The sequence below is a fragment of the Salminus brasiliensis genome, chromosome 15 (assembly GCF_030463535.1).
Source record: "Salminus brasiliensis chromosome 15, fSalBra1.hap2, whole genome shotgun sequence".
NCBI classification, from domain to species: domain Eukaryota; kingdom Metazoa; phylum Chordata; class Actinopteri; order Characiformes; family Bryconidae; genus Salminus; species Salminus brasiliensis.
The window spans coordinates 20,021,568-20,037,481 of record NC_132892.1 but is presented as its reverse complement, the minus strand read 5'-3'; the positions used below and the strand labels follow the sequence as shown (position 1 = coordinate 20,037,481).

Genomic DNA, 15,914 nt, shown 5'->3' with positions numbered 1-15,914 from the left:
GTGGTTATAGCTCATTTAGCCCACACGTATACTAGATTATTCACTGATTCAGATCTTATAGTCCAACAGAAATGTCAGGGAAGCTCTAGTTTAATGTGAAATTATTGCTTTTATACTATGTCTCATTTAATAATTGATAAAAAAGCGTTTGAGCTGTGTAAACAGCTGCTTTACCATTGCAGTGCATTTTAAATGTTAACTTCACGTTAATGCATGGCTGTCCACTAAGGTCTTTATCAAAATAACAGATATTGAGAAAACAAACAACAACAATTGAACACGTTAAAAGCCTTGTTTGGGGGTAAAGTAAAAGTAAAAAACACAAAAAAACATTTCTCATATTCTTTGCCTCACCTGGACATAGAGGTATTCAAAAGCTACCACATCCCTCCTAAGAAGGTCGACTGGATCCTTTGGAACGAAGCTGATTCGGAAAAAGCATTTCATTTTGGGTGAACCTGGCCTCTGTGTAACCTGCCCAGAGGACAAAGAACGAGAGAGAGAACATGTAAATTTTGCCATATGGTCAGTGTAAGGTCAAACGACTACAGTGCGATTTAATGAAGGCAGTGAAAGAAGCCTTTTAACAAGACTCCCACCGCCTCTTCTTGTTATAATGATGCATTTTTAGCTCTGCTATTCAGTCCGACTTGAAGCCTCAGAGCTTCTCTCTCTGCTGTGGTCGTTTCGCTTGATGCTCTTTAGCTTTAAGGTGGGACAGACTGCCCATAAAACCAGTCTCTCCTCCTGGTCTCCTACACTGTGGTCACCTCATTTCCATTTCTGCTTGCGCAGTGACTCTTACGTCAGCTGGTGTCTGTGCTCGACGCATATAAAACAATCCTTCAGACCCTCATTAAAACACTGAAGGCCTCCTCTGTGGTTTGGCCGGGCTTGATAAATAGCACGAAGGGCTACGCCAGCGTGTGAATACCAATCAGATTCCTGTCAATCTCCTGTAATCTCTCTCGTGTCCGATTCCTGCAAGTCCCAACTGATAATCAACTGAGTCCTGTAGCTTTGACTGTGACTGAAATGAAGTCTGAGCATCGCGCTGTTGATGCGGGAGTCAGGTTTTTAGGAATAATCAGATCATCATCAAAGAAGAAAATTCTAAGACATCAGCAGGAACCGGGGTCACTAGAATTCAGAGCTGGCTTTCTTCCTGCTTTTTGATCTTCAGATCTTTCAGCACCAAGAAAAAAAAAAGATGTTCTTGATCTAGAGGATGGGTTTCAAGTCTGACCTGCAAAAGTTTGTTTGAAAACTGATACCAGTTAAACAATAGAAATAGACTGGTATGGGTCACCATCAGCCTATATACCTATATACCATACTGCTGAAGCTTGATAAAGTAATAATCATTGTGAATTCGGTGTTTGCAGCAAATTGTTACTTTCGGACAAACACCTTGTATCTCCAAAACGGCAACTTTACAGGACAAGAAAAAACCCTACTAGCCTTTCAATGGATGTCAATGTAAAAAGATTTCATTCAGTTATTTATATAGACCATCTGCCATATTTCAGTTGCACAATATGTCCAAATGTTTGTGGACACCCCTTCTAATGAATGCATTCAGCCACTTTAAGTTGCACCCATTGCTGACACAGATGTACTACAAATACACACACACACACACAGCTTGTCTAGTCCCTGTAGAGAAGCTCTGCCAAAAGAATAGGCCTCTCTGAAGCAGATAAACATGACCTTATTGGCACCATGTCTAATATCAGGCGTGTGGGCGAGAGGGGTGCAAAGCCCCCCAGCATTGAGATGTGGAACAGTGGAACTGTGCTGTCTGGAATGATGGCGCTCCATCCAATACTTTGTTGGGGGTGAGGTGGGGTGGTGATCATCCAACCAACATCCTGAGCTCACTTAAGCTTCTGTCGCTGAATGCAATCAAATCCTCACAGCAGTGCCTTCACTGGACAGTCGAGACGGTTACTCCAATACAAGCAGGATGAACTCTTTCTTAATACCCTTGATTTCAGGAGGCACAGTGAATGGGCAGCTGTCTCAATACTTTTGTCCAAACAGAGAAAAGGGGAGATACAAGGTTTTAGCGAGGCAGTGACAGAATGCAGGTTCCACAGCAGCTAATCAATTGGCTGAAAGTGTTTGCTTAACTGCTCATCAGTTAAACAGTCCTGTATTTGTTGCGAATTGGTAACGTCAGTGATTTCCGAACTTAGCAGCCACCATAAACCGATGTAGGTTGTCATTATGCTGGAATATGCTAAGACTACCTGCATGAAATTAATATTCCACAAACATGGAGTGTGAGGGGGAGGGCTGGCATCCCGTTAAATCCACTTTCTTAAATCGAGCCGAGCTCATATTTAGCATGGAATATTATGTAGAGTACCTAAATTGCAGCTGTACTTTTCCAGCATATATAGGCTGACAACTGTGAGTGCACTAATGCCATCTTCCCCCAAAGGGAGGCGCCCAACTCTTAGACATGATAGGATCTGTCCTTGGAATACGAAACGCCTGCAGATACACTTGGGTCAGCCGTAAAGATGGCGGAATTATTCACATTCATTTCGACAGGAATGTAGATTAAAGATAAACTTGCTAATCCTATTAAATTTATTGTCAGATAAGCTCAATCATTTTAGATAGGCCCAATGAACATGACGTTCATTTGACTTAAACTGGTGTTATCTGAGAGTGCTCCGTCACCACCATCTGGTATTTTTAAAGGCAGGAACCTACGTTTGCAGTCCTGTATGTCATCTTTGAATGTCAAAGCTGTGACTTATCACCACAAGGATGCGGCACTTAAACTCAGTGGGTTTGTTAAGGAACCAGGCCTTCTTAGTACTGAGCATTTAGCACCAACTGGATCAAACCAGCGTAGTGGATAACACCATTACCCAGCATGCAGTTAGATTCCCTGCCTGGATAAACATATCCCACTATGTCATTGTAAGCTCAATGTAAGTGTTATAACAGCTTAACTTCAATATTCAACCCTTAACACACTATTGCACACCAAGGAGTATTATTCAGTAACTACAGGGACTTCTGTACAAGCTGGTGGGGCTATTCTCTGGTAATAGAAGTTTGCAATAGCACTTTTGGCCCTTTGGGGGGGCCATAGGCTGTTTAAGGGGTAAATAATGACAGATTTTCAACTAGTTGTACATGCACTACATCCTTTCCAAATCAATAAAGCACTGATTCAACACACCTAAATATAAGTGAACCGAAAGACCATAAAGTGGCAATTTAATTTTTTAATAGCGCTACACACAAATATATATATATATATATACATGAGGACTGTTTGGGGGCTTGTGTGTAGCGCTATTACTTGAGCTCTGGTCCCACCATTGGTTCATATTTCACAAATTCTGTTCACCCCTTTCTGTATAATAACTGGTAAATAACATGGAATATGAGCAACTCCAGTCTTTGATGTGTCAACCTCTATGATACTGTAAATTACTAATGAGCATATTCTTGTACTGTAAGTGATCCAGCTATTAAACAAATTAATAATTTGCTTCATCAAGTTATGTAATAATTCCAGACCACTCATCCATCTCAGCTAATTTACCAGTGTTAAATCAACAGTCACAGTGTTAAATTATCGCTGGCCAATATGCTGTTTGGGGCTGTATGATACAATACGATGCATTGTTCCACTTCTAATAGTAGGGTATATCAGCTGTCGACTTCATTTACTGCTTGGGGTTATATAATTTCTGGGGTAACAACATTACTACATTAAATATACATTAAACTGTAAAATATAAATATTATATGTCAAACCTGTTAATCTTTTAAAGGTTGGCCCATTGAAAACTTTCCCCAAAAATTTATTTAGAACTGGAGTGTTCATTTGATCTTCTGACCAATTATTGAAAAAAAGAAAGAAATGAAATAACACCTTGCATGTGTGACTTTTTTAATTATATTTTATTATACTTTTGTTATATATATTATTATAATATTTGTAACACATAATTAGTTATATATTATTATATTATATTTATATTATATACATTTCTAAAAAAACTAGAATTGTATATAATATGGAAAAATAGAAATCTGGCTATATTTTTTAACGCATGAAGCTGATGGATAATGCACCAAAAAATATGTATTTGATTTGATTAGATTATCAAATGTATTTTTTTATACTTTTAATTGTCTTATTTAGTCATTCTTTAAGATAATTAATTAATTAATGACCGCACACATTGCAGAGGTCCCAAAAAACTAACAACAACAAAACAAGGTATCTAATATTGTACACTTTGCTTGAAATGGTTAAATGTTATTTGTAGCTCCTTCATCTTCCTTCTTACCTGAGTTAGCATCTCCTGCTCATGCAGGAGTAGCAGCCTGCTGCCGGAGCCTTCTATCCTCTGTTCCAGCATGAGGGAGAAATGCTCAATGCACTTGATGGACAGCTTCTCTTGCAGGGTCATAATGACATCCTATATCACACAGTGAGAAAAGCAGTATTCACCTTTTGGCTCTCACTTTATCAAGTATTAATATACAGGCTTTGAAATATGAGACCACCCCACTGCAATTTTAATGAAAGATGCAAAGGGGGCTTTTGGTGCGCGTCCAAGATTTGCCGGCGATCTCATAGGCTGCAGCATGCAAGCACCATGCGGTCAAATCACCTTGATGGACGTGTTGTTGTCGAAGCGAAACGACTTGGTCTGCCCGTTCTCCAAATACACCTTCAGAACGTTTGGCATGAAGAGAAGCGAGTTGTCCTTCACAGTGTCCTGCGTAAAAAGCAGAGATGCATTAAAGGGAGTTTAATTAGAGCTGCATTCAACAGTTCAATCAGAAAACCTGTTTAGTTGCAGGTACATAAAAAGAAGTGAGTGAATTTTAGGCCTTGTTTTCAGACTGGAGATGCACAAAAGCATTTAAACCAAAGGTTTGAATATTTCATGGTTTCTGTGAGGGACATGAGACAAGCGATTTGTCACAAACAACAGTGAAACAACAGTTCAAGTATTATTATAATAATATGTATTAAAGTACAAATGTAAAATTTAATTTATATATTATAATATATTTTTCAAATGTATATAGAAATATACATTTTTTCATTCAAATATATTGTTTAAATCTGCTGAAAGCAATTTTTTAAAATCTATATTAGCTTGTAGTTTTTTTTGTTTTTATACATTTATACATTTATTTAAAAGCACAAATAAAATACCAGGTTAAACAAAACACAACGAAAACCTTTCTGTCATTTTACAGCAAGGTGTGTCTAAAATTGGAGGTTTTGCATTTCAGAATGATTAACACAGATGTAGATGATATTCAATAATAACTGAGAGTGTGTTTATAACTTTAACTCTAATTAAAATTCATATCCAGAGTGCCTCTGATTTATAAACTGTACAATTTACATAACATAAAAAGAATATCACAAAAACATAATTACAGTATATCATATTTATGATACATGGCAGATACAGTATGACACATTTTCAGTCATTTCCAGTAATTTTCAGAAAGAAAGAATGTAATATTTATGTAATATTTTATATATTTTATAATTTTATAATTTCTCCACTTTCAAACCAGGGACTGCACGCTGAGATTTAGCACACTGCTAATAATACCCTCTGCATTACTGAGTGATGATGATGATGATGATGATGATGATGACACTGTGCTGGTAAGTCAGGTTGATGTGGTTTTGGACCTTACCGGAACCTGTCCGTTGATGATGACCTCCTCGGCAAAGCGCACTTTAACAGGATTTGACTTCAACTTGGCTTTTTTGGCTGCGCTGATAAAGGCTGATTTGGGGGACTGAAAAGGACAATGAAAAACAATTATAACAAATCCAGGTTTGCTTTGAAAATCTTAAAAACTGTACAATAGTTTGCATTCAGCAAAAACTATGGTATACTACCTACATAAAAAATCATCTAAAGAATCATCACTCCTAGCCACACAGTTCTAGTACAGATTCATTTTTCCAAACCATTGAATGATTCTAACATTCTGATATTCTGCAACTTCACAGGATTCAAATAATTAGTAGGAACCTAGGATGCCGTTGTTACATCCCTGATAGTTGAACTATACTATATCAACAAGACATTTATAATAGTTCAAATCTAATGAATCTGTGCTTAAAAACGTCCAAAAACTTAACTGTTTTGATGCTAAACAATAGCATAAGGACTTTTCTCATTGTTCCTCTGGAGAGGCTGTTGTAACACTGAGAGACAGATGTTGTAACACTGTGTTAAAACTAACCCCATCGTGTGGAGGCTGTACTTTGGCCTGAGTAACTCTTACTGTGTCTTACTATGTTATTGACATCAAATGGTGCTGACTTTCATACACTACTACAAAAAGCTACCAAGCTGAATCTTGAATGAATCCATTTCCTCAGGCTGAGTCTTGCCTAATATTGTGTAAGTCCCCCTCATGATGCTAAAACAGCTCTGACCATCGAAGAATGGACTCCACAAGAGCTCTGAAGGTGTCATTTTGGAGATGCCCTGGCCCAGTCATTTAGCCTTCACAATCTGGCTCTTGTCAAAGTCACTAAGATTCTTATGCTTGTCTATTTGTCCTGCTTCCAACACCACATCTTCGAGAACTGACCGTTCACTTGCCGCCTAATATGTAGATCCACCTCTTTGATCCACCCCTAATATGTAGATCCACCCCTTTGACAGGTGTCACTGTAACCAGACAACCAGTGTTATTCACTCCATCAGGCTTTTAGTGGTTTTAATGTTATGGCTGATCATTTTTTTGTAGTTGGTATTTAGTTTATTTAGTTGATCTAGTTTACATACGCTCTTCCAGAAGGGTTCCTCAAGGGTTCTTTAATAAAGCCAATGGTTTAAAATAGTACCGTACAGAACCCTTTTTGCTTAATGTATATTAATATTTCTGTAATATCCTTCAGTTCTGAGTTGGTTGGTTCAACGTGACGCTTCAGAGTTCATTCAAACACTCGCCCATATCGATTCAGCCAGCACATAGAAGATTGATAAGGAAGGTGCCTCCCAATACACTGACAACTCCGAATAGCAGGTCCCGGGGGTCCTTCATGATAAATGGAGACCGCCCTGCCTTGGTTGTTAATTTGCTGACACAGCCACAAAGGCTTATTAATTGGCCTTGTTTTGCAGAGGGTCACAAAGCTAAGCTTTCAACCCTCTGACTGACGAACAATTACGGGGTGTCAACTGCCAAAAGCTACTTGTTAAGTATCTCTCAAATAAAAGAACAGTCACGCCAGGCCCAGTTTTATAGTTGTCGCTCAGAGGCCTTAAAAAGCCTCAAATTAATTAAAATGTACGAGCCGCCAGTGTCCTTTTTTTTTTTTGCCTCTGTTGGTTAATCAGCAGAATACATTCATTCATTCAAATCTCAAGGTTATACACCATACTAGCCCAACGAAGGCAGTCGGACTGCTAAAGCTGTTTGCTTAGCGTGATAAAAAACGTTTATGTCAGAGGAGAGTGTGACAAGCTTGGGAAATTAGACAGTGCTCTGCTGTTTGCTTCAGAGAAACACATCTACAGTATGAGGTGTAATTTACTTTTACAGCACTGCCGTGAAAACTACGTCTTATGGAAACGTGCATTTGGTGACAAGCTGAGAGATACAGAACGGTCACTGCAAATGAAAAAGGCATGTGGACTGAGGCGGTAGAGCAATATTACAGGACTATTACACATATATGACTCAGCGTGGTTACGCAGCATTGCGCTGTTCTCAAGAGCACTGGTCTACAAGCTTTACCAAACTTGCATAATGCAGCTAGCATCATTCAAGCCGGGAGTGGCAATGACAGAGAGATGGCATTCACCCTATTACGACTCAGTGGATGCTTTTGGGGCTATAAAAATGCTACATAATGTTGCTTTACACACTCAAAAGTAATTTGTCTACTACATGTAATCACATGGCAATGCATTAAACATAGTATGACGGCATATATAAATGACTGTCCTTCTTGGGAAAAACTATAGGAAGTGCTTATCGCTGTTGTCCAGTGAAAACCATGTTTCATTGTTGCCAGTTTTTAGTTTTCTCTTAGTTGAGGATAAATAGAAATGTTCCAAATTACTTGGAATAAGCTCTTATTTTACATTAACATCCATTCAAAGGTAAGCCCATTTTTGCCTTGTCCTGTAAAGTCACCATTTTGGAGATAGCTCGTTCTCTTTATGCAGTGTTGTAAATGCTGCCAAGGGTAGATTTATTTCAAGACAATATTGGATTAGCTCTTAAGCTTAAACTAAAACATGTATATTTCTCACTGTTAAAACCATTCATGAATGCAAAATGATTTTAGGAAATTAAAAAAAATAAAATATCTAATCTTTAGATTGTAGATTGTTACGAGTAGAATCATCATGTTTGCTGTCATTAAACAACAGACATGCATTTTAAATTGATCAGGTATCAGCTTTTAAGGTTGCGCTCCACCTCAAACCTTAGGTTTGTGTTAGTAGAGTGCCAGCTGGCATCCTCTAGGCGCCATTAATAGACATGCAAGCTAAAGTAAGCTTCTAATGCTAACTCTCCATTCCACCTTAAAAGGTGCCGCAGTTACAGTGTGTGCATTTCAACAGCAGAATGGAACAGCAGCATTATTTAAGGTGGTATGGAAAGTTTGGTGAAGAGAAAAACTTTAGCTTAGGGTTAGCTAGCTCAGAGCCTCACTGTAAACGTGACACAGCAACAACAAACAGCTCCCAGGGCAGCAGGTTTGTAAGTCCATTAAATGTCAAAACCTGCATAAAGGACACTTAGTTTAGTTGTAGTTAAGTAATGACAAAGATAGTATATTCCATTATCTCTATTCTGGAAGATAAAACGTTACTCCCATCCTCCCTGTTGCTCTTGAATTACGCCTGGATAGAAATGAAACTATAGTGGAAATGCTCTGTTCTACCAGCGGGAGAACCATGCTGCTTTCTTTGGTTCTAAACCAGCTCTTAACTGTGCATTCAGAGCCGAGGAGGATGCTAATGCTAATGCACACACACTAAGTGATCTGACTGAGTTGTAAAAGAGCTGGAAGCTAAATGGTCAGGTAGGTCAGTCAGACTGGACTGTAAGACACTATTAAACACTATAGAGTTAAAACAGTGGTTTAAAAAGTTGCTCCGAACAAAGTAAATCAGATTAGAATTTAGTCTGATTACAGAAACTGATACTAAAATAGTGATTTTACTGCTGTTTTCTGTTGTGGATAAGCACATCTTAGAGTCTTGTGGGACTGTATTAGTAATAGAAAGACTGGATCAGATCGATATCAGCCGATAGATTGGATCGGGGGTAAATCGGGACATCCCTAAATGACCCTCCAGCACTTCTTAAAATGCCCATTAAACCCCCCTCCATAGAATCAGAGGACATAGAGCTAAGTGAAATTCTCCCCTTCTGTAAGGCCTTCAGGTGCTGTACTATGACCCCTACTAGTCACTATAACTACCAGCACAATTAGAGAGTCACAGAATAAAAAGTAATAGGTAAGCTTACTGGGTATGGTTGGACAACAGTCAACAGGATGGACTCCTTACAGTTTCTGTTAAGAGACACAAAAAACAAAGGTTTAAGACTTTTTTTAACTGCAAAACATTTTATACGGTTAAGTAATATGTGATGCTGAATGCTGTAAAACTGGATAGATGTGTTAGCCCAGCATGCTAGGCTACTGCACACAGACACATATACACCTAATACACAGTAGACAGTAAACCCTAAGCTCAAAAGAATAGTTGGGGGGGGGGCAATGTGATAGTTGGAGTCCTAGTATAGAATAATGACAATGAGGGCAAATGTGATAGTTGGGGTCCTAGTATAGAATAATGACAATGAGGGCAAATGTGATAGTTGGGGTCCTAGTATAGAATAATGACAATGAGGGCAAATGTGATAGTTGGGGTCCTAGTATATAATAATGCCAATGAGGCAAATGTGATAGTGGGAGTCCTAGTATAGAATAATGACAATGAGGGCAAATGTGATAGTGGGGGTCCTAGTATAGAATAATGACAATGAGGACAAATGTGATAGTGGGAGCCCTAATATAAAATAATGACAATGAGGGCAAATGTGATAGTGGGGGATCCTAGTATAGAATAATGAAAATGGGGACAAATGTTATAGTGGGGGACCTAGTATATAATAATGACAATGAGGCAAATGTGATAGTGGGGGTCCTAGTATAGAATGATGACAATGAGGGCAAATGTGATAGTGGGGGTCCTAGTATATAATAATGACAATGAGGCAAATGTGATAGTGGGAGTCCTAGTATAGAATAACGAGAATAAGGCAAATGTGATAGTGGGAGTCCTAATATAGAATAATGACAATGGGGCAAATGTGATAGTGGGAGTCCTAGTATAGAATAATGACAATGAAAAATGAGAAACTATATATATTTTTAATAAAATGCCATTTTTTGTAAAAGTAATTTCTTTCTAAGGGGATCAAAAATGATCTGTGTTCAGTACCACACTTTTATGTTTTCCAATAATAATGTCTGTCACAATTTAAAATGAAAATGAAGTGTACACACACACACACAAACACACACACACATGCATGACTCAAAGATAACATTAATTTCAAGTGGTCCCCAGAGACCCTTTTGAATACATTACGTTTCTCTGACTTCTACACTCTAAACAGTCGCGTGCTGCTGGTGTGGGAACACGTCCGCATCTCTTCATTTCAGACTCCATCATTTTTAATTTGTTTAAATGTCACTAACCTCCATTTTTCCACAAGTACAATTTCGCCGCCTTTGTCTGCCTGGCGTTTTGTTCGTTACTTTGTTTTATGAGCTGTAATTACGAGACGAGGCCGCATCCACAAAAAAACGACAAAACTCATGATCCTACTTTCCCCCTCCTCCCCCTTTATTACTTTTAGCTGCCAGGGGGGGCTTGTGTTCTTTCTTTCTTTTCTGGTAGTCATTTGCAAATGCACACTTTTTAATGGTAACAGACACGCTCTATGCTCCATCTACAAATGTGCTGTCTGGTAGATTACTGTAGACAATCTGAACAATCAGTGAGTGCTGTCCAGAATTACTTCTAAATGCCAGCATGAAATGGAAGTAATAACTATGCAGTTCCATTACACTCATTAAAAACCTAAAAGTGCTGCAAAGAACTCTTGGAGCGATGCCACAGAAGAACCATACTTCCATCAATACAAAACCATATAGGTGTGAAGAACCTTTTAAAGGTTTAAAGGAGTCGGTGTAAAGAAAGGCCTGGAGACCAAATGTGCTTCTTCTATGGCATCGTATGGACTAGTCAAAAATCTAGAACACATGGATAGATGGGTGGGCAGATATATGAGTGGATGATTTGAGTGAGCATATGGCTGGAAGGTTCAGCTGATCAGTACCTGACAAGGTCAATGACTCGCTCTCTTGGGGCTGAGGCGACAGCTTCATCGTTTATCATTATGATCTCATCGCCTGGGATCAGTTTTCCTTCTGATGGACCTCCTGTTGATGCATACACACAGGGTTGTTTTTATACAATGTCAGGATGTGGAGTCATATATATGTACATATAATACATGTTAATATTATTATCATGTAGTACTTGAATATATTGGTAGTGAACAACTGCTGGATTCAAATAATGTCAAAAAGTAGATCTATATAGTATATATGAGATACATCAAATGCGAACGCACACATATACATATATATGCTAAACAGACAAAACTATTGAGACACCTGCTCACTCATTGTTTCTTCAGAAATCAAGGGTATTTAAAATGTTGTAGGAGTAACTGTCTCTACTGTCCAGAGAAGACTTTCTACTATATTTTGGAGCTTTGCTATGATGATTTAATTGCATCATGATCACCACCCCACCTCATCCCCAACTCCTCAACTCATCCCAGAAGTATTGGATGTAGCACCATCCATCATTCCAGAGAGCACAGTTCCACTGCTCCACGGCTCAATGCTGGGGTGCCACTAGGTTCATGTTTATCTGCTCCAGAGTCCTATTCTATTGTCCTTCTCTACAAGGACTAGAAAAACAGGGGTGTCTACAAGAAGCAAAGTCTACAATTATTTGGACATATAGTGTGTGTGTGTATGTGTGTGTGTATTTTTTACACAATGTAAAGAACACATGATGTCACGTTTTTTGGTCGACATAAACAACATAATTATTACATAAATTAATAATCTGTCTAATAATCTAAGGATAAAGGATAAAGGTGCACGTATTCGTCACTGTACAGTGTGGACTGTACAGCGAAATGTGTCCTCCGCATTTAACCCATCTGGTAGTGAATACACACTCACACACACACACGTGTTAGGGGCAGTGAGTACACACACACACCCAGAGCGGTGGGCAGCCAACTCCAGCGCCCGGGGAGCAGAGAGGGTAAAGGGCCTTGCTCAAGGGCCCAACAGTGGCAGCTTGCCGAGCCCGGGAATCGAACCCACAACCCTGTTATCGATATCCCGGCGCTCTAACCGCTGAGCCACCGCTGCCCCAGATTCAGATTTTGTCAGTGTTTGTCAGCATAAGCACTTAAACACATGCTCAGTCTCTAATCTGGTACATATACGGTATGTACCCTCAGTACATGTACCAATATGGTATCTCTACCTACAGCTGTTGGCAGCCCTCATGTTGTGATTTTCCATTTCCATTTCTCTCAGACACAAGGATCTCTCCTCTCTGGATGACCATCCAACTGAGTGAACTGATGAATGACTCAATCTAATAGGAAAGTGCAATGAGAGAGACTGAGCATGTGTTTAAGTGCTTATGCTGACAAACACTGACAAAATCTGAATCATGCTAATAGCTAATATGGACTGAGGTTAAAGGTCCATTTGAGTAGTGGCCCAAGCAAAAAGCCCTATAGCAGTGGTCTCCAACCCTCCCCCTAGAGAGCTACCCCTCTGCAGGTTTCAACCCAGCCCAATTCTATCCATTCAGCCAATCATAGACTTCTGAGGGCAGTATATCAGGTGGGGGCGGATAAGGGTTGGAGTCGAAGTCTGCGGGAAGGTAGTTCTCGAGGAGCAGGGTGTATCTGTCGGTTGATCATTTACAAAGCCTTTGTTGCAAAATAGCTGGAGATCTAAGAAGTGAAGTGTGTCCCGTCAATCCAGTCCAATACTGAACCACAGTTGTTACTGGTATTTTGCTGACCAGCTAAGACATATTATACACTGTCCATTACACATTTGTCTTCCTTTAACATTTGAACTGTCTCACTGTTACTTTTCTTGATTAAAAAAGAAAGATTTAACAGCTATTTGCTATATTTTTGTATTTATATTTAGTGTTTTCCTTGGTATGAAAAGCAGATTATGTCTAAATAATGATTTAATTTTTGTTTCTAAACACCCGATAAAAGCAGACATAGACAGCATGCTAATTTATTAACATTTTGAAATGCTAGATGTCCCCAAACTTTTAACAGACAACTGGAGTTTAGTGGCAGTTGGTGATTTTCCTGCTCACTGAGATTCCTGCAGACCAACACCAGGTTACATAACGGGTTACCAAACCCACAGTCCACAGTTATTAATCCTAATTTAGAAACTTTTGAGAATTATTTGCCAACCATTTGCTTAAGCATATCTTGTGGAGTCCCACAGGGCTCTACTATTGCGCCTATGGTGTTTATTATTATAGTACTGCAGCTATGGCAGTGAAGAACTTACATACATCATGTAAATCATTAAAAAAGCACCAACTAGATCAAAATGCTGCTGCTGGAGTGCTTACTAGGGCGCAACATTTTGACCATATATTAGTCCCATTCTCTCATCTCTGCACTGGTTACCAGTTACATTCAACATTGATTATAAAATACTCACTAAACGTTTTGGCCCCACAATATCTTGGGGATCCTCTTTCTTTCTTTTTTATAGGGAACATCATTAAGCTTTCTCTTATAAGGCTCCCCAACTCTGGAATAAACTTCCTATTGGTGTTCGGGACTCAGACACACTCTCTGTGTTTAAATCTAGACTAAAAACCTACCTTTATGCTCAAGCTTTCTGATAATCCATCAATGTACTGTACTGTTGCTGCTGATGTAGCTTGTATGAACACTAACACATTTGGACTGTACTGCTCTCTGTTCACAGGTTCCTGATCAGTACTGCAGTCTCTCTAATCTACTTCCTTTACAGGCCGTAGATCAGTCTATTCAAACTCCTAAACGCCTCATAATTGTCTCCTTTCGTTTCTCTCCCCTATGTGCTGAGCTGCCCCCTGCTGTCTGCCTGCTGTTGATACAAGTCTATTTATTGGATCCTATCACACTATATTACACCCCTTGTGTTTTTTCCTGTTTTCTGTTTTCTTTCTGTCTCTTTCTCATGTACTGAGAGGCCCGGTTCCGACTGTTCCATCCCGGTACCCCCTGACCTGGCTCTCCACTACCCTGCTGCCTGCTGTCCTGCTCTGGGGCCTCACATTCATTCCTCCTCATCTCACTGCATGACTTTGCTTCTGTTTTTTATTCCTGTTTGCTTGTTATTGTTATTATTCGGTGTCGACCTGAGGAGTCTTGGTTCCTCTCAAGGTTTTTTCCTCTCGACCCGAGGGAGTTTTTCCTTGCCACTGTTGCCTCTAGCTTGCTCAAAAGAGGCTCGGACCTGGATCTCTGTAAAGCTACTTTGTGACAACATATGCTGTAAAAAGTGCTTTATAAATACAATTGAATTGAATTGAAACAAACATACAGGCTCTAAAGGGTTCCACAAAGCATATAACAGTTGAATGATGATGTGGTTTTATTGGTATCTGGAAAATTATGTCCAATTTACAGCTTTTCCAGGATTCTCCCGACCATTTGGCCAAACCTTAGACGGCTGTGCCAATCCCCTATGTCAGAGCTCTCTTTTATTCTGAAGATCTACCTAAATGGAGACTTAATCTCAAACCAAACACAATCCAACCCACCTCATTTAGCTACTTATTGCTTACAGTAACGTCTCAGAGTAATAAGTAGATGGATCAGCTGGGCACAATTAGGATTTCATGGTAGTTCTCCAGGAGTAGGGTTTGTGACAGTAATACAGGCTGAACGGATACATCAGAAAAATATGGATATATAACGCAAAACACTTTAATGGTCATAAGAACAAAAAACATATCATGCAAATGTATCCAAAATTCTTCTAGCCTAAGAATAAATAAGAGGTTTTAAGCTAGGCAACTAAGAAATGATATGGACAAAAGTATTTAGACACCTGTGTTGGTGAGGTCAGGATGTTGGATGATTACCACCCCAATTCATCCCCAATTCCTCAACTTATTACAAAAGTACTGGATGGAGCAGCACCATCCATCATCCCAGAGAACACACTTCTTCCGCTGCTCCACAGCTCAGTGCTGGTGGGCTTTATATCCCTCTAGCCCATGTCTGGCATTAAGCAAGGTGGCGATAGATACATGTTTATCTGCTCAGTTTAGCCCCATCATTCACTGGTACTTGAGCTGAATCAGACTTTTTTTTTTTGCACGGAAATCACCAAGCTTGGTTGGATTCCAGGCCCTCCAAGCTCTGCCATATACAGTACATAATCTATCAAGTTTAATCAGCAAGCTTCCAGGTACAACTGCAATCCATTGTTTCGGACTGGATCCATTTCTAAAATACAGATGTCTGTATTAAAAGCTTGACACTTTGTAAAAACACGAAACACTACAAAATTGACAAATGAGCAAGTAGGTAGGTACACTAAGTAGTTGCACTGTGACCTTATGAATAGGCCTGTGTCTAACTCCAGATTATTACAGCTTGCCGGCACATGCTGCTGTCAGCCAAAGCCTAGGTATAAATGACAGTGAGGAGCTGTCTGTGGTCCTGAAACTAGTTTTAGCAAGGTGTGTCTGAGCAGCAACCTGTGCTCGACA

General features: G+C 39.3%; 1 protein-coding gene across 2 annotated transcripts in view; it reads right to left on the bottom strand.

The window, feature by feature from the left end:
- LOC140535424 (FERM and PDZ domain-containing protein 4-like) overlaps window positions 1–15,914 on the bottom strand; it is a 90,691-nt gene that overhangs the window by 11,138 nt on the left and 63,639 nt on the right. For both annotated transcript variants that reach the window (XM_072656791.1, XM_072656792.1), the window contains exons 4-9: window positions 11,404–11,506; window positions 9,520–9,565; window positions 5,707–5,811; window positions 4,653–4,760; window positions 4,326–4,457; window positions 355–474 (exon numbers count right to left, since the gene is read on the bottom strand). In XM_072656791.1, coding sequence (XP_072512892.1) covers window positions 355–474; window positions 4,326–4,457; window positions 4,653–4,760; window positions 5,707–5,811; window positions 9,520–9,565; window positions 11,404–11,506 — 614 coding nt within the window. The remainder of the gene's footprint in view (window positions 1–354; window positions 475–4,325; window positions 4,458–4,652; window positions 4,761–5,706; window positions 5,812–9,519; window positions 9,566–11,403; window positions 11,507–15,914) is intronic.